The sequence below is a fragment of the Geotrypetes seraphini genome, chromosome 9 (genome assembly GCF_902459505.1).
Source record: "Geotrypetes seraphini chromosome 9, aGeoSer1.1, whole genome shotgun sequence".
Taxonomy (NCBI): domain Eukaryota; kingdom Metazoa; phylum Chordata; class Amphibia; order Gymnophiona; family Dermophiidae; genus Geotrypetes; species Geotrypetes seraphini.
This window is the reverse complement of record NC_047092.1, coordinates 160,964,510-160,983,829: the sequence shown is the minus strand read 5'-3', so window position 1 is coordinate 160,983,829 and position 19,320 is coordinate 160,964,510. Positions and strand designations below refer to the sequence as shown.

Here is a 19,320-nt window from a genome sequence, read left to right as displayed (position 1 = left end):
AAATGCCATTTTATATTTAGGGCTCCTTTTACGAAGTGCACTAGTGTTTTTAGCGCACACACCGGATTAGCGCGCGCTAGCTGAAAAACTACCGACTGCTCATGAGCTAGCACGCGTGGCATTTTAGTGTGCGCTATTCCGTGCATTAAGGCCCTAATGCACCTTCATAAAAGGAGCCCTTAGTGAAAAACAATTTCCACTAATTATTGCCAAAAGCTAGTACTTTCAACAATACAAAACAGACTAAACAGTAACAATGAATACACATTAATACCACAACTCAGCAGTATCTGCTATTCCATTTGGCAAAATATTTATTTATAATAAATCTGTTCAAAAGCAGTTGGTCACATCAGTTATTCATTTTACATTAGGCTATAACAATGGTAAATAAAATGAATTGTCTCTTTTTATATAGTATACAAAACCCCCTCCCCCCAAAAAAAAAGAGACGGTGAAATGACAGCAACAATAAAACACATAGAAACAGGCAGAATCAGTAAGACAAAAGGCAAAAATAAAAAAGCAATGCGAATCTGTCTGCACATAGGCAATGCTGCCATGATTATTTACCCGTACAAATCCTCAGCCCCACTTTAAACTATCCCCAACACATCTTGGAACTGCAGATTTCTGATCCACAAAAGACATCGGTTGTTGTGCAGCAAGTCTGGTCGACCTTTTCACAGTACTTCATATGTCAACCCTGGGAATGGTTCTGATATAATTTAAACTGCACACAGTAATTTAAAAGAATTAAAAAAAAAAAAAAAAAGAAAAGAAAAAAGGAAGCAAGTTATTCCCACTCAGTAGTTCCCGGAGGTTTTGACGTCAAATCATACATCACTCGAGAAATGCCAGGAATTTTCTTAATCTCCGTCACCATCTTTAAGACCACCTGTTCCCAAATGAGAGAAAAAAGAAACAAAAACACAAAAATGGATCAGACTGAGAACATTTTTGTCAAAATGTTTTTGTTATTCCAACTCAAATTGCACTGCTCACTAAACTGGTGATACTATCAAAAAGCCAAAATCTGCTGCCAAGACCACAGCTCACCATATTATTTTAGGCTATGGAACACCTATAGATAAAACAAAGACGCATTAAACTAGTTTTCTGCATCTGATATTACACTTTTGGTGCAATCCATTTGCCAGAAATTCAATGGCACTCAAAGACAGGTCTTTTTTGAATACCATCCAATTCACTACAGGGCCAGTCATGCAACTGATCAATATACAGATTTTACTTCTACAGAAGCATACAGTATAAAAAGTATAATTTTCAAAAGGGCATGTATGTTGAAGAAAAAAAAAATGAACAAAAGCTCAAAATCATCATAGCTAGAGCTGAATTAAAGGCACAGGCAAACTAGGCACCTGCCTAGGACCCAAAAATTTTAGGGTGGCTGTAGCAGGTGTACTAATTCACTTTCTCAGAATCAAAAGGATGGCAAAAGTGTCTAGGTATGTTTTAGAGACTGTGCTTGCCAGTGGGAAGGCTGCTCTAATCACAGGAAGGAGGAAGTGAGCTGCGCAGGCTGGGGGGAAAACTGAGCTCTGCACAGGGCTTTGGAGACACTCAATGGAGCAGTGTGCAGGGAGAGGGGAGTGTTGAGAACAAAGAAATGTAAGAGCAAAGAGGTAAAGGTATGAGGGGATGTTACAAGTTGAGAAAAAAAAATAGAAGAAAATGCAAGAACTGCATATGATGGTGGGGGTGGGGGGAAAGAGTACTGACAATGAGCACATGAATAGCAACACAGCATAGAACGAGAGAGTCTGTGTAAAACAGTGTGCAAATCAGATTTTTTTTGTTAGGGGTGGGATGTGTGTGTGATTGAAGTGCCTATTTGTTTGTCTCTCTGCCTCTTCTATTGGCACTCTTAATAACCATGGGCAAATCAAGTAGACTGTAAGCCAGTTTGGGCAAGGAAGTAACTCATGTCCTTGAATTCATCATTAGTCTTAGCCTCAGAGCTGTAAAAGGCAAGTATAAGCCTAACATGGAAATCCAACCTCATACTTAAAAGCTGGATATACTAGGACCGAACTCGACCTCTCAAATTTATTGCTACTTTTCTTCTGGCGTTCCTAAGGTGTAATATATGCAGACAAGAAATCAAGATACAGTTGAAGGTTAATATTAATCAGTCTCAATTGTATTGGCATCACTAGCTTATTTCTGCCATATCTCCCTGGTTTCCAACTGCATCTCTCTCTTAATGACCCATCTTTCAACATCTAGTACAGAGTAGAATCTTAGGGCTCCTTTTACTAAGGTGCGCTAGCGTTTTTAGCGCACGCTAACTCCGTGCTACGCGCCAAGAACTAACACCAGCTCAATTCTGGTGTTAGCATCTAGCGTGCGCAGCAATGCAGTGCGCACTAAAACCGCTAGTGCAGCTTAGTAAAAGGAGCCCCTAGTACTGATATTTGTATTATTAGTAATGCTGCTTTTGTATTTCTATTCTACCATGTCTGCTTTCTTTGCATTAATTTTTTATCAGCAGTTGGAATAGTAATGTCCAGTATAAACATACATTCTCTGATATTGTGTCAGGGTCATGCCACCATTTTTCTATGGCTTTGAAATGTTAATGTTTATACCATTTCCAGTAGATGAGTCATGCTATATTATTGGGCCTTTCTTTAAACTGGAATACCAGAAAGCCTTCCCTAGAGAGGTAAATAAGACCGAGTCAAATCAATCATTCCTCTTCTGTTGCTGGCAAAAGATGAAAACACAGAGCAATAGCAGGGTTTCCTCAAAGTAAGATCAATTCAAAAACTGCTTGCCTTCGGAACTTCACTATTTAGTAGGCGTGTATTCCCACCTCCTTTGTTGAAACATGCTCACTGGTTACCACTGGTTACCAATCTCACACCGGATAACGTTCAAAATTCTACTTCTGACATTCAAAACAAAAGCTGCGCACTCTCCCACTTTCGTCGATAGATTGATCATTCCATACTCTGCTTCTAGGACTCTACGTTCCTCAGATCAATGCCTTCTATCTGTTCCTTCATTGCGTAGCTGTCTACGACACCACCTGTAAATCAATTTTCTCTGTAGTACCGTCCTTATGGAATGCCCTTCCTATTCAACTCAGACTCCTTATCTAAATTCAAATCAGAACTTAAAATCTTCTTATTCAAAGATGTTTATGATCATTAGGATTCTGATGAACTACTTTATATGGCATATCATATTTTCTCCTCCTTTTGTGTTTTCCTCTCCCCTTCTCTTTTCTATACATACATTGTATTTCCTCCCCTTCTCGTTTCTTATGTAACATAAGAATTGCCGCTGCTGGGTCAGACCAGTGGGCCATCATGCCCAGCAGTCCGCTCCCATGGCGGCCCCTAGGTCAAAGACCAATGCCCTGAGCAGTGGCGTACCAAGGGGGGGGGCGGGAGGGGCGGTCCACCCCGGGTGCCAGCCCTGAGGGGGTGCTCCCGGCCTTGCTGTTCAGTCCCCCCCACCCCCGAAGGACCGCTCGCCCCACTGACCTTCCTGTACCACCTGTGAAGCAGCCCGCAGCAGGATTGCGACGTCAGCGATCCCCGAGCTGCTTGGGCGCTGCTTCCTGCGCCGCAGTCCCGCCCCTCCTCTGACGTCAGAGGAGGGGCGGGACCGCGGCGCAGGAAGCAGCGCAGGGATAGCTGACGTCGCGATCCTGCTGCGGCTACTTCACAGGTGGTGCAGGAAGGTCAGTGGGACGAGCGATCCTTCGGGGGTGGGGGGGGGGACTGAATGGCAAGGCCGGGAGCATAGGTAGTGCTGCTTCATAGGTGGTGCGGGGAGGCCAGGTGGGCGAGCGGTCCTTCGGGGTGGAGCGGGCGGGCAGGCAGGCTTTCAAGGGGGAGGGGGGGTGACAGGCAGGCAGGCAGGCCTTCAAGGGGGGACAGGCCTTCAAGGGGGGGGGCAGGCAAGCCTTCAAGGGGGGGGGACAGGCCTTCGGGGGGGGGTTCAGACCTTCAAGGGGGAGGGACAGGCCTTCAAGGGGGGGCAGGCAGGCCTTCAAGGGGGGGCAGGCAGGCCTTCAAGGGGGGACAGGTCTACAAGGGGGTGGGACAGGCCTACAAGGGGGTGGGACAGGCCTTCAAGGGGGGGACAGGCCTTTGGGGGGGTGCAGGCCTTCAAGGGGGGGTACAGGCCTTCGGGGGGTGCAGACCTTCAAGGGGGTGCAGGCCTTCAAGGGGGGGACAGGCAGGCAGCCCTTCAAGGGGGGGACAGGCCTTCAAGGGGGGGACAGGCCTTCAAAGGGGGGACAGGCAGGCAGGCCTACAAGGGGGTGGGACAGGCCTTCGGAGGGGGGTGCAGACCTTCAAGGAAGGGGACAGGCCTACAAGGGGGGGACAGGCAGGCAGGCCTTCAAGGGGGGGGACAGGCCTACAAGGGGGAGGGACAGGTCTTCAAGGGGGGGGACAGGCCTTCAAGGGGGGGACAGGCAAGCAGGCCTTCAAGGTGGGGGGACAGGCCTTCAAGGGGGGGACAGGCCTACAAGGGGATGGGACAGGCCTTCAAGGGGGATGCAGGCCTTCAAGGGGGGACAGGCCTTTGGGGGGGACCCTGGTTTAGAAGTACCATGGAGGGAAGGGGGTGTTCAAAGAGACGTGCATATGCCAAACTTTGGGGGGGGGGGGGGGAGGAAGAAATAATGGGTCTGAAAATAGAGGAGAGGGAGAGAGATGATGGACCATGGGATTTAGGGAGGGAAGGAACAGAAAGGGAGAGAAATTGGACACAAGGGATGGTGTGGAGGAGGGATAGAGATACTGGATAGGAGGGTAATTGTGAAAAGAAAGGGAGAGATGGTGGACTCTGGGGTGGTGGGGAAGGAGGGAGAGATGCCGGATGAAAGGGTAGTTAAGAAAAGGTGGATCTGTGGAGGGAGATGAAAAAAAGGAAAGATACCAGACTTCCTGGGGAGGGAAGGGAAATGGAAAGGGAGGACAGAGTTGGCAGATGGATGGTTAGCACGCAGAAAGAAGAAAGAAGGAGACCCTGGCAAGTAAGTTATCAGAAGAAAACCAGAGCCTTGGACCAACAAGATTTGAAATATAACCAGACAACAAAAGGTAGAAAAATTAATTTTATTTTCTGTTTTGTGATTATAATATGTCAGATTTGAAATGTGTATCCTGCCAGAGCTGGTGTTGGGACTGCAAACATGAGCTAGGATTTAACAGAGAGAGGAAAAGTCCTTTTTGTTTCTTTATTTTATTTACACCACAGCTCCAGTGTGGTTAGGAGAAGCCAAAGGGGGTGAAAAAGCTATAAAACCCACCAGGAGTTTTGAAAAAAATCACCCAACTGGGCAGGAAAATCGAATTGAAAAACCAATTCAATAGGCTGAATCGAATCAAAATTTTTTTTCCTGAATCTGGCAGCATTAGTTTGCGCTACTGTCTTAGACTTTAGGACCTGGGATTGGGGAGAGATGGCATCCTCAGTACTTTATAATGCAAGTGAAACGAGGATTTGGTCAGACTTTTGAAGGGTCTGCAGAAAAAAAATATTGTATAGGCCGGAGACATGAGACAGCAGGAAATGGGAACTTTTCTTCCTTCTATTTTTGTGAATGGAAAGGCTGAGGATGTCAGAGAGTTCAGTTAAAATATGTGCTTTATAAGAAAATATAATAATGTGTTTTATAAAGTTTATAGCATAGCTGGCCTACCCAGTGAGGTGTTCCTAGTGGTGGTGGTGGCAGCGTGTCAATGTGTTGAGAGGAAGAGGTGGTCTGGGAAATTCTGCTGAGCAAACTCCGGGCCCATTTCCACCCCCCAGTTAGTCCACTCCATTCAACTGGTTCACACACTGAGTGGGTCTTTGGGTGTTGTTTTGGGATCTCTTCCAGTGGTTTATCAGTATCTCCTTCTGGTCCAAGGAAGGAAACTTTGTTATCCTTAGCATTGACCTACAGAATATGTTTGTAACAGCGCTGCTTGTGTGGCATCAGGCTATGTAGTGATCGAAAGAAAAAAACAGACCTTTGCACATTTTTGCACTATATGGTGGGTGTATGAGGAGTAGAGAGTTGCGCGGGGACAGAAATCCCACCCGTCCCCGTGAGGAATCCCACCCGTCCCCGTGAGGAATCCCTCCGTCCCCACCCGTCCCCGCGAGGAATCCCCTCCGTCCCCACCCGTCCCCGCGAGGAATCCCCTCCGTCCCCGCCCGTCCATATAAACTTCAGAAATAGTTATTTCATTTAATTATGCTACTGAATTAAAGGCTCTGGTAGAAACCATTTACAAATAAGCAAAAAGACTTTATTAATTTGAAAATATTAATTGGGAAGAATACATACTTTGCAAATGGGTTTCTACCAGAGCCTCTAATGTTTATAAATTTTTATCAACACAAGTAATATACTACTTTATCCTGAAGCAAAATAAAAAAAAAGAAATATAATTCTTTTCCTACCTTTGTTGCCTGGTTTCTGCTTTCCTCATGTTCTCATTCAATTCCTTCCATCCACTGTCTCTCTTCCTTCTGCATCTTCCATTTGCTCTGTTACTGTGCCTCTCCCTTTCTTCCCCCTTCCAAATTGGTCTGGCACCCATCTTCTTCTCTCCGCTCCCCCCATAGTCTGGCATCTGTCTTCTTCCCTGCCAGCGTCTTCTCCCTACTCTCTCTTCCCCATTTCCTTTCAGCGTCCTTCTCCCCCCATCTTCCCCATGTCCTGTCAGCGTCCTTCTCCCCCCTCTGTCTTCCACATGTGCTTTCAGTGTCCTTCTCCCCCCTCTGCTTCCCCATGTCCTTTCGGCGTCCTTCTCCCTCTCTGTCTTCCCCATGGCCTTTCAGCATCCTTCTCCACCCCCCCCCGTCTTCCCCATGTCCTTTCAGCGTCCTTCTCCACCCCTTTGTCTTCCCCATGTGCTTTCAGCATCCTTCTCCCCCCTCTGTCTTCCACAAGTGCTTTCAGAGTTCTTTCCCCCCCGCCCTTCCCATGGCCTTTCAGCGTCCTTCTCCACCCCTTTATCTTCCCCATGTCCTTTCAGCGTCCTTCTCCACCCCTTTGTCTTCCCCTCTGTCTTCCACAAGTGCTTTCAGAGTCCTTCCCCCCCCCTGCCCTTCCCTTCCCATGGCCTTTCAGCGTCCTTCTCCACCCTTTTGTATTCCCCCATGTGCTTTCAGCGTCCTTCTCCCTCCTCTGTCTTCAAGTGCTTTCAGCGTCCTTCTCCCCCCCTCCTTCTCTACCGCCCCGGGTGCAGCACAGCCGGCCAGGTCCCCTTACTTTTGTGGCACTTCCCCGACCGACTGACAACAGCCCCGGTCCGACAAACCTCCCTGCCCTTAACTGCGAATCTAAATTACCTTATTACAGCTGCTGTAAGAAGATAATTTAGATTCGCGGCTACAGGGCAGGGAGGATTGTCGGACCGGGGCTGTTGTCGGTCGGTCGGGGAAGTGCCACAAAAGTAAGGGGACCTGGCCGGCTGTGCTGCAACCGGGGCGGGGTGTGGCGGGGCGGACCGCCCCGTCCCTTGGTAGCCACTCGAACCGCGAGGCTACTCTCCTCCTTACCTGCACTGCCTGCAGCACAGAGCCAAACGGAAGTCTTCCCGACTCAGTCGCGCGGCTCTTCTCTCTACCTTCTCTGCTTGCAGCACAGAGCCGAACGGAAGTCTTCCCGACGTCAGCGCTGACGTCGGAGGGAGGGAGGGCTTTAAGCTTTAAGCCCTCCCTCCCCTCCGACGTCAGCGCTGACGTCGGGAAGACTTCCGTTCGGCTCTGTGCTGCAAGCAGAGAAGGTAGAGAGAAGAGCCGCGCGACTGAGTACATCCAGCCCCGCAGGAACCCCGCGACCCTCGGAGGCGTCCCCACGGGATCCCCGTGACCCTCGGGGGCGTCCCCACGGGATCCCCGCGACCCTAGGGGCGTCCCCACGGGATCCCCGTGACCCAAAGGGGGAACCCGCGGGATGCCCGCGGGTCCCGCGGGATTCCCGTCGTCTCCGTTCCCGTGCAGCTCTCTAATGAGGAGATTCACATTTCCTGCACAGCTAAGTCCATGTGAAGTTACCTTGTGCAGTATTTGACATCTAGCAAGGTCTCTGTTTGAAATGAAAGATCTAAACTTAAAAATGAAGTGGGCAGAAGTTATGGTAAAAGCAGATAGTGCAGCTGGTTTTAAGAAAGATTTGGACAAATTCCTGGAGGAAAAGTCCATAATCTGTTATTAAGACATGGGGGAAGTGTCTGCTTGCCCTGGATCGGTAGCATGGAATGTTGCTACTCTTTGGGTTTTGACCAGGTATTAGTGTCCTGGATTGGCTACCATGAGAATGGGCTACTGGGCATGATGGACCATTGGTCTGACCCAGTTAGGCTATTCTTATGTTATGTTCTCATCTGTAGGGGCCTTTGTTTTCACTTCTTATTTTAATGTATTTTTTTTCTGGGAACTTATCAGTGTTTTTTATAATGGGAACAAAAATGGAAGAGAATTAATGTTTGTGGGATGAGGGGGTAACTAATTTCTTCAGCTAAATAATTCAATCCACTTCAAACAGACATAGGAGAACTCACGCACCATTCACACACCCTCCAACCAAAAACGTCAAAAGAAAAAACTGTTTGACAACCTCCTAGCCATTCGAGCTGCAACACTCGACCCCCAACTCTACAACCAATTGACATCGACCACAGACTGCAAAACCTTCTAAAAGAAATAAAAACCCTTCTATTCAAAAAACACATAAAACCGAACTAACACAATCAGAACTGTCCCAAGCATCATCTGCAACTACTCCATATGTACTTCTGATGTCATGACAATTCAGACATAATTTATGTTATGTTATGTTTGGAATATAAGAAAATTTTCACTGCCTGTTTCTATTCTGACCATTTATTCCGTTTCATGGTCATTACAAAAAATATTTTTTTACATGGGGGGGGGGTGTCAAAAAATGATGGGCCCCGGGTGCCACATACCCTAGGTACGCCACTGGCCCTGAGACCAGCCCTACCTGTGTACGTTCCAGTTCAGCAGGAACTTGTCTAACTTTGTCTTGAATCCCTGGAGGGTGTTTTCCCCTATAACAGCTTCCGGAAGAGTGTTCCAGTTTTCCACTACTCTCTAGGTGAAGAAGAACTTCCTTACGTTTGTATGGAATCTTTCCCTATTTAACTTTAGAGAGTGCCCTCTCGTTCTCTCTACCTTGGAGAGGGTGAACAACCTGTCTTTATCTATTAAGTCTATTCCTTTCATTATCTTGAATGTTTCGATCATGTCCCCTCTCAGTCTATGTTCTTTTTTTTACTACTACTTTATTTTCTTTTCCTTTATATTTTATTGTACACCACCTAGATTTTCTTAGATAAGCAGTTTATCAAAACCTTAATAAACTTGAAACTTCACTGTACATTTCATACATACTTAGGAATGATATATATTCAGTATCAATGAAGGAGCTGAAATTAAACGCCTTTCTTTCCAGAGCCTGCTAAAGGCATCCCCTGAACTTCTAATCTCAAAAACATATGGAGCAGATATTGTTTTAAAAGATTATGAAAAATACCTCTTCTGGGATCTCCACGCCAGGAGTTGCTGGAACACCTGTCATGAAGTCACTTGTAATGAAGGTTCGAATAACTACAGATCTCTGACATGAAGGCTGCTTTTGTAAGAGATCCCGATCAAAATGCAATGGTGTCAGAATCACAGGCATCTGACTGATTTTTCCAGCATAACCTTCAAGAAAAGTAAGGCAAAATACTTCTTTAATTAGTTTTGTTAGAATAAATAAAGTATTTCAATTAACAACAACAGCAGCAACAACAACTAACAACAACAAAGGGACATCTACAAGTTTACAGTTGCAAAAAAGTAAAATATCATAGGTGACCAAATGCCATGAAAACAGCAAACTGTCATCTATGATGCCATCAGAACCTCTGTTTGGGGAAAGGAAGTATGTGTAGGGATATTCTTGAACAGGAATTTGAAGGGCTGGTGTTATAAGTAGAGCTGTTCTAAATAGCAGATTTTACTATTCAGTTGAATATGAATGATGAAAAATATTATTCAGCCAAATATGAATGATGGGCATTGAGCTTTTAACATAACAAATAATAGAAGAAACAATGAAAGATTAAGTTCTTAACGTTGCTAATCTTCTTTCTTGTAAATCCACACTTTATTCCGGGACCAATGGATTAGTTCCGTCTACCTGTCAGAACTTTGTAGGAAGCCTCAAACTTCAGAGGCTTAAACCTATCCCCCTTTAACCTCATCAGTGTCCCATTGAACATAAGTTAGTCTTAAAGCAGCTAGGAACATCTGTAGAGGATAACAACAAGAGAGGGGAACGTGAAACCTCCCTGACAAGTAAATCAATTCTGTTCAGATCAACAAATGCAAAACAGCAATAATGTAAAACAAGAGAACAGGTAAATGAAATATTAGAAACCTGAACGACAAAACAGTGCTATAGGAAGACACAACCTGCATTGTCAGAATTGGGTGCCTGAACTAAGGACCCCCCTAAACTAAGTGCTAAATCCATTCTGATGACACTCTTATAAAGGCTGGTCAAAAAACAGAAATCCAGCTTATCAGTACATGTAAAGGTAGACAATTGGCGAATCAGCAAGGTATAGGGCAGGGGTGTCAAAATCCCTCCTTGAGGGCCGCAATCCAGTTGGGTTTTTTAGGATTTCCCCAATGAATATACATGAGATCTATTTGAATGCACTGCTTTCAATGCATATTCATTGGGGAAATCTTGAAAATCCGACTGGATTGCGGCCCTTGAGGAGGGACTTTGACACCCCTGGTATAGGGTGAGTTCCCGAAATAAAATCTGGATTTACAAGAAAGAAGATTAGCAAAGGTAAGAACCTAATCTTTTGTTCTTGTACAATCCCACTTTATTCGGGAATCAGTGGGGCGTAACAGAGCAGTCCTGAAAATTCAGGTTGGGACTGATGAGCCTGTTGCCAAAACAGAGGCACCAAAAGCAGCATCCTGATTGGCTGCCACATCGGTCCTGTAAAACTTGGTGAACGTATGCAAGGACGACCAAGATCGGCCCTGCAATTCTCGTCCAGAGAAACAGTTAATGACTCTGCCCAAGATGACGAAATACCTCTGGTAGAATGAGCCCACATCACAATGGGGGCTGGTTTCTGGCCACCATGTAAGGCACAGAAATGGCCATATGGATCCACCTGGAAATGGTGGCCTTAGAAGCTGGTCTACAATTTCAGGCAGGACTCGCTAGAACAAACAGATTGTCAGAGAGGCGAAACCTCCAGGTACCACAACATTCTGAGCACGTCCAAGGACTACAATACCTGGTCCTGTTCCCTCGAAACAGAGGAAGCAAAAGCAGGAAGTCAGACTTCCTGATTCACATGGAAAGAGGAAACCACTTTGGGAAGAAAGGAAGGAACAGTGCGCATCACACCAAATCCATAATATACAGAAAAGGATCCCAGCAGGAGAGAGTCTGAAACTCCCAAATTCTACAGGCTGAGGCAACAGCCATTAGGAAGACCATCTTGATCGTGAGATCCATAAGGGATGCCTGTTCATATGGCGGGTGAACCAGCAAATGGAAAACCAGATGAAGATTCCAAGTCAGACAGGGGCAATGGAGGCCTAAATTGCAGAGCGCTCTGCAGAAAATGAGCCATGTCTGATGAGCTGCCAAGAAGTCCCTCAGAGAAGGGGAGCCCATACACAAAAGACTAGTAATCTGCACCCGGAGAGAAGCCACCGCTAAGTCCTTCCTTCAGGCTATCCAGCAGAAACCCGAGGGACTGACGGAAAAGATGGGTCCACCTGTCGCAGGCCTGAAAACATCTCCAAGCCTTCGCATAGGCAGCCACTATGGATTTCCTTTAGCTGTGTAGTAATGTGGCAATCACAGCCAAAGAATAGCCCTGGCAAAGCCCCACGCTCAAGAGTCATGCCGTAAGATCAAAGCAGTCCAGATGCTGCATCACAATCGGACCCTTCTTTAGGAGTCAAGAATGACAAGGTAGCCAAAGCCCCCCAATCCTGCTGGAGCTGAACCAAGTCGGCATACCACTGGGGTAACCAGGATCACAGGATCTCCATGGGCGCTATCCGTCTCAACAGATGTCCTATCATGGGCTTTAGAGGGAAGACTTATAAGGGACCTTCCTGTGGCCAAGGCTGAACCAGAGCATCCAGGCCTGCGCTGCTAGCCTCATAACAGCGACTGAAGAACTGAATCTGCTTTCTTGGTGGCTGAAGTCACCAAGAGATCGAATGTGGGACACCCTCACTGATCTACTATGCACTTGAACGCTCTTTGAGACAGAGCCCACTCTTCTGGGTCCAAAGTTCAACAACTGAGAAAATCCGCTTGAACGTTGTCCACTCCTGCCATGGGCGCCACCGGATGTCTCTCTGTCCACCAGAAGAGAAACCGAGCCTCCTCCTCGTGCCCCCAGCCAAATGACATAAGCCACCACTGTGGCATTGTCTGAGAAGATGCGGACGGCTCAATAACAAAGACGACTCTGGAAGTGGAGAAGAGCCAGCCAAATCGCCCGAAGCTCCAAGGGATTGACTGACCACTTGCGCTCTGAAGGTGCCCACTTGCCCTAAACAGGGATAGTCATACCCCCTGCTCCCCAGCTTTTGAGACTTGCATCTGTAGACAGAATCACCCAATCTGAGATCTGGAGTGGAAGGTCCCTGGAAAGCGAGAGGGGTCGCAACCACCATGCAAGACTGTTTCGTGCCACAGTCGTCCAAGGCAAAGGTGCATGCAACGGGTCCCACTGGGAAATCCAGCACGAAAGCAGAGCATCCTGCAGTGGATGCAGACAAGCTCCTACAGCTTGGCTTGTAGGAAGAAAGACTGATGTTCACAGGGAGGTAAGAGGGGGAGGGGTTTAAGCCTTTGAAGTTTTGAGGCTTCTTAAAAAGTTCTGGCAGGTAGACTGAAATAACCCACTGGGGTCCTGGAATAAAGTAGGATTGTACAAGAACACAAAATGAGAGATCAAGTGTTTATATCAGTAGGATTTAGAACAGTAGAGCCCCAGATTATTTGTATTCAAATTTAAAATCACTATTCAGCCAAATACGAATAATTTATTCAAGGCATTATGCATGGTCAAACTGAATATACAGCACAGTTACTTACCGTAACAGGTGTTATCCAGGGACAGCAGGCATATATTCTCACATGTGGGTGACGTCATCTACGGAGCCCCAGAGCGGCAGCTTTTCAAGCAAACTTGATTGAAGTTTCAAGTTTGCTACACTGCACCACGCATGTGCATGCCTTCTTGCCCACTAGAGGGCGCATCCCCACCTCGTGGTCCTCAGTTCCATAACCAGCAAAGAAGCCATCCCCGGGGAGGAGGGCGGGTTGTGAGAATATATGCCTGCTGTCCCTGGATAACACCTGTTACGGTAAGTAACTGTGCTTTATCCCAGGACAAGCAGGCATGATATTCTCACATGTGGGTGACCTGCAAGCCAACTAAAAAAGGGCAGTTGGGAGGATGGCAATTTAGGAAAACAGGTTACGTAACACTGACTGGCCAAACCGGCCGTCGCTTCTGGACAAAGTGTCCAGACAGTAGTGGGAGGTGAACGTATGAACCGAAGACCAAGTGGCAGCTTTACATATGTCCTCCACAGGAGTAGACCGGAGGAAAGCAGCAGAAGCTGCCATAGCCCGGACCTTATGCCCTGTGACTCGACCATGGAGCGTGAGACCAGCCTGAGCGTAGCAAAAAGAAATACAAGCAGCCAACCAGTTGGACAAGGTGCGCTTGGAAACAGGATGTCCCAACCGATTAGGATCAAAGGACAAAAACAATTGAGGAACTTTCCGATGAGACTTGGTACGTTGGAGATAAAAGGCCAACGCCCTCTTACAGTCAAGCGTGTGAAGCGCCACCTCACCAGGATGAGAGTGGGGCTTCGGGAAGAACACCGGAAGAACAATGGACTGATTGAGGTGGAAATCAGACACAACCTTAGGCAAAAATTTAGGATGGGTGCGAAGAACCACCTTGTCATGATGAAACACAGTAAAAGGTGGATCCGCAACCAAAGCCTGCAGCTCACTAATCCGACGAGCGGACTTGAGCGCCAGCAAAAAGACCACCTTCCAAGTGAGAAACTTAAGATGAGATTTGTCGATAGGCTCAAAAGGAGGCTTCATCAATTGAGCTAAGACCACATTAAGATCCCAAACTACAGGAGGAGGTTTCAGAGGAGGATGAATATTTACGAGACCCCTCATGAAACGAGTCACCAGAGGATGAAGAGAAAGAGACCGACCCTCGAGATGCCGATGGAACGCCGCAATGGCACTGAGATGCACCCGAATGGAAGTCGTCTTTAGCCCAGACTTAGACAGATGTAACAAATATTCCAGCACCGAAGACACTGGAACAGAACTCGGGTCCAGATGGTTCGAGGAACACCAGGATGAAAATCTGGTCCACTTCTGAGAATAACAAAGCCTAGTCGAGACCTTGCGCGAGGCTTCCAAAACCTCCCTCACCGACTGAGAAACAGGAACCGAAGTCAAGGGGAAAGGAACCAAGCGGTCAGATGTAAAGACTGAAGATTGGGATGCAATAGCGAACCCCGACTCTGAGACAGCAGAGAGGGAAAAACAGGTAGAAGCAGAGGTTCCCTGACACTGAGTTGAAGGAGCAGGGAGAACCAGTGCTGTCTGGGCCAACGAGGCGCAATGAGAATCATAGTGGCTCTGGTCGAATTGAGATGTACCAGCGTCCTCAAGATCAGAGGAAAGGGAGGGAATGCATAAAGGAAGGCATCGGCCTCGAGACGGTCCCGGGAGTACATCCGAGAACAATAGAGGGGCAGTTTGTGAGTATCCGGGGAGGCAAACAGATCCACCGGGTAAAGCTTTGGATTCTTGCCCAGAAATAGCTAAGAAAAAAAAATAAATTTTTAATTGAATCAGGTTGGGCAGACTGGATGGACCATTCGGGTCTTTATCTGCCATCATCTACTATGTTACTATGTCACCTGAGGAGTCCCCCAGCGGTCGAAGACCTCGCGTAGAACCCGGGAGTTCAGCGACCACTCGTGCGGCCAGACAGTTCCTCTCTCCCTGAATGTAAACCGCACGCAGGAAGATGTTCTGGGAGACCGCCTATTCCCAAAGGCGCAGGGCTTCCCGGCACAGGGACCAAGAGCCCGTTCCGCCCTGTTTGTTCACATAATACATCGCCACCTGGTTGTCCGTCCGCACGAGGACTACCTGACCGTGTAGCAAGTGGCAGAATGCTCGAGCCGCCAGAAAAATGGCCCGAAGCTCCAACACATTGATGTGACAAAGACGGTCCTCTGCCGACCATAGACCCTGAGTCCGCAGACCGTCGAGATGAGCCCCCCACGCGTACTCCGAGGAGTCCGTGGTCAGGACCTTGCGATGGGGAGGAACGAGAAAGAGCAAACCCCCGGAAAGATTGGAAGAGTTGGTCCACCAACGGAGCGAGCGTCTCAAAGAAGGAGTCACCGTTATCGGACAAGAGACTGGGTCACGATCCTGACGCCACTGCGAGGCCAAGGTCCACTGAGGAAGCCTCAGATGCAAGCGGGCGAACGGAGTAACATGGACCGTCGATGCCATGTGGCCCAGAAGAACCATCATGCGCTGAGCCGATACTACAGGCAGCAGCGAAACCTGGTGACTCAATCGAAGCAGGGCCTCCAACCGAGGGGGGGGGGGGGGAGGAACGAACCGAGGCGAACCGTGTCCAGCACGGCTCCGATAAACTGAAGGGATTGAGTCGGGCACAATTGAGACTTGGGAAAGTTCACTTCGAACCCCAGACATTGAAGGAAGATGATAGTCTGTTGGGTCGCTGAGATAACCCCCTCCCTGGTCGATGTCTTGATCAGCCAATCGTCCAGGTAGGGAAAGACCTGTAGCCCCCGAGATCGCAGGGCTGCAGCGACTACCACCATACACTTCGTGAAGACTCGAGGGGACGAAGCCAGTCCGAAGGGGAGGACCCGATATTGAAGGTGCAATTCCCCCACCTGAAATCGTAAGAATTTGCGGAAGGCGGGATGCACCGGAACATGAGTATATGCTTCCTTTAAGTCCAGGGAGCACATCCAATCCCCTTCCTCCAAAAGAGGATACAACACCGGAAGCGACAACATACAGAACTTCTCCCGGACCAGGAACTTGTTGAGCTTCCGGAGGTCCAAAATGGGCCGTAAGTCCCCGGTCTTCTTTGGGACCAGAAAGTAACAGGAGTAAAACCCCCGCCCCCGTTGGTCGGGGGGTACAGGTTCCACCGCCCGAAGGCTCAACAAGTCCCTCGCTTCCGCGAGAAGAAGAGGAAGTTGGGCCTGACTGAATGGGTAAGCCCCCGGCGGATGCTCCGGCGGCGTGGCTGAGAAATTGAGCGAGTAGCCCTCGGAGATAATCCAGAGCACCCAAGCATCTGAAGTGATCCCGGCCCAGGCCGCATAAAAGGCTCGGAGTCGACCCCCTATAGGAAGGAGGTTCGGCGAGAGTGCGGAGGGGGCCCGCCCCCATCCGCACATCCCGTCAAAAAGACGGCGCCGGCTTGGACATCCTCTGCGCCTGAGGTTTTTGTTGGCCTCCCCTACCCTGTTGCGGCGGGTGCCGGGGCGGAGGTCTAGAGAAGGCCGGCGTGGACTTCTGGGGGTATCGCCTTGGGGAAGGCCGAAACGGCTTCTGCGGCGGGGACCGAGGTTTAGGACGGACCAAGGAGGCAAGGGAGCGCTCCTGTTCCGACAGGCGTTTGGTCGCCGCCTCCAAGGACTCATCAAATAATTCAGAGCCAACACAGGGTAGATTGGCCAGACGTTCCTGTAAATTCGGGTCCATGTCCAGGGTACGTAGCCATGCAAGCCGGCGCATCGCGACTGCAAAGGCGGATACCCTGGAGGCCAGTTCAAATGCGTCGTAGAGAGCGTGAAACAGGTACAGACGCAGCTGAGATAAGTTGGACATGAAGGTGGAAAACCCCTCCTTGTGGGAATCCGGCAGGACCCCTTGATAACGAGGCAAGTCTTTGACCATGCTTCGAAGATAAGAGGAGAACGTAAAGGCATAATTAAGGACCCTGGTAGCCATCAATGAGTTGGAATAGAGGCGATGACCAAGCTTGTCTAGGGTCCGTCCCTCCCGACCGGGCGGGACCGCCGCCGAAACCTTAGCGGGCTGTGACTTTTTCAGCGCCGACTCCACCAGCAACGACTGGTGAGACAGTTGTGCTTTCTCGAAGCTCTTACATGGTATGGTCCGGTACTTGGACTCCATCTTAGAAGGCACCGCTGTGACTGTAAGAGGGGAGTCCAAATTTCTCAGGAAGGTCTGGTGGAGGACCTTATTGAGAGGCAGACGAGGAGTTTCTCTCGGGGGAGTGGGCAGGTCTTGTTCCTCCAAAAACTCCTTCGTGTACTGAGACCCAGCAAGCAAGTCCAGGTCTAAGGCCCATGCCATATCCTGCACAAATTTTGAGAAGGAAGAGGGCCTAGCAGGCGGGGAAGGAGTACGCGAGGTCTGAGCCGCCAAGAAAGAGGGGGAGGCCTCGCGGGAATACCGAGGCTCCCTACCAGACCCCGATCCCCAGGAGGCCGTACCGAGCGACCTCGAAGGGGTCGGGGACCGCCTATGCCCCGAAGAGCCCTTGGGGGAGGTCCTCGGGGTATGAGGAACCGAGGCCCGTCTCCTCCGTCTCGGCGAGGAGTCTCTCGAACCCCTTCCCCCAGGGGACCGGAAGAGCCTCGGATTATCGAGGCGGAGCTCCGAGACACATAATGTCTCACCCCCGGTCAGCGAGGAGCGACCGCGTCTCCGAGGGGAAGCACGAGAACGCTTGGGTTTTCTCGGCCGACGCCTCGCCCGAGGCCGACCCGAGGGCGAGGAGCCCCGGGAGGACCTCGAGGAAGAGGACGTGAAAGAGATCCTCCTAACTCGACGCACCTTGTCCCGAGGCCTGACACTCCTCTCAGGCTGGTCAACCGAGGTCGAGGTCGAGGGCAAGGTCGGGGTCGAGGTCGGCCGACCCCCGGGGGCCGAAGCTGAAGGCACCGAGACCGAGGCCGCCGACGCCGGGGCAGTCGAGGCCAGAGCAGCCGAGGCCGAAGCCTGCTGCAGGTGTGCGAGGGCCCCGGACAGCTCCGAGGCAATCAGCGCTCGGAGCAAGTCCTGGAAGACCAGAACCCCCATCATGGCTGGCAGGTCCGGGGCCACAGGGCGCTCCCTGGAGGGCGACCTCGGTCTCGAGTATTCCCTCGGGGCACTGGGCTTTGCTACTCGGGGCGGGGCAGAGGACGACCCACCCGCAGTCAAGGAGCCCGAGGATGGCTTCTTCGCCGACCCTGGAGTCGAGGATGGAAGGGAGGACTTACCCGAAGCAGGCTTGGTCGAGGCAGCAGGTTTGGAGGAAGTCGAGGGTCGAGGCGAGGTCGAGGGACCGGAGGCCGATGTCGAGGCCGGGGCCGAAGCCGAGGCCTTCCCCGCCGCGGGGTCCGCAGAGAAGAGCTCCGCCATCCTGGCACGGCGTCAGCGGAGAGCTCTAGTTTGAAAAGTTGAGCACCTATCACAGGACTCCGTAGGATGCTCAGGACCCAAACAAACCAAGCACCACCAGTGGGGATCGGTAATTGAGAGCAACCTATCACACCGGGTGCACTTTTTAAAGCCCGTCAAGGGACGGGACATGGACACAAAAACCGGCCGGGAACGAACGAGGTCCCGCGGCCGTGGCCACCGGGAGCCCCCGGAGCCGAAGGATTTTTTTTTTTTTTACGGAAACAAAATAAAGAAAAGAGGCAAAATAAGCACAGCGACCGTGAAATAAGCACACAGCCGCGGTGTCAGAAGGCTAAATCGAAGAGCACAAATTCCACAGGGCTTCTGGCTCCGCAGAAAAAACTGAACTGAGGACCACGAGGTGGGGATGCGCCCTCTAGTGGGCAAGAAGGCATGCACATGCGTGGTGCAGTGTAGCAAACTTGAAACTTCAATCAAGTTTGCTTGAAAAGCTGTCCGCGCTGGGGCTCCGTAGATGACGTCACCCACATGTGAGAATATCATGCCTGCTTGTCCTGGGATAACATATTTTTCACTCCATAAGATGCACCCCCCCCAAAAAAAAGTGGGTGGAAATAAGGGTGCGTCTTATGAAGCGAATACCCCAATACGGCACACAGGGCAGGCGTGAGCTTTTCGCGCTGCTGCCTGAATGGCTGCTGTCAGTCCTTGTGGGACTCGAAAGAACTGACGGCAGCCATTCAGGCAGCGGTGCGGGACCAGGCAGGCGCACAAAAAACTTGCAC

General features: G+C 49.7%; 1 protein-coding gene across 1 annotated transcript in view; it reads right to left on the bottom strand.

Annotated features, from left to right (window-relative positions):
* Positions 1 to 291: 291 nt before the first annotated feature.
* Positions 292 to 19,320, bottom strand: part of GMPS (guanine monophosphate synthase) — a 96,690-nt gene continuing 77,661 nt past the window's right edge. Inside the window, 2 exon segments of the mRNA XM_033958614.1 lie at positions 292 to 898; positions 9,542 to 9,714. Coding sequence (XP_033814505.1) covers positions 797 to 898; positions 9,542 to 9,714 — 275 coding nt within the window. The 3' untranslated portion in view covers positions 292 to 796.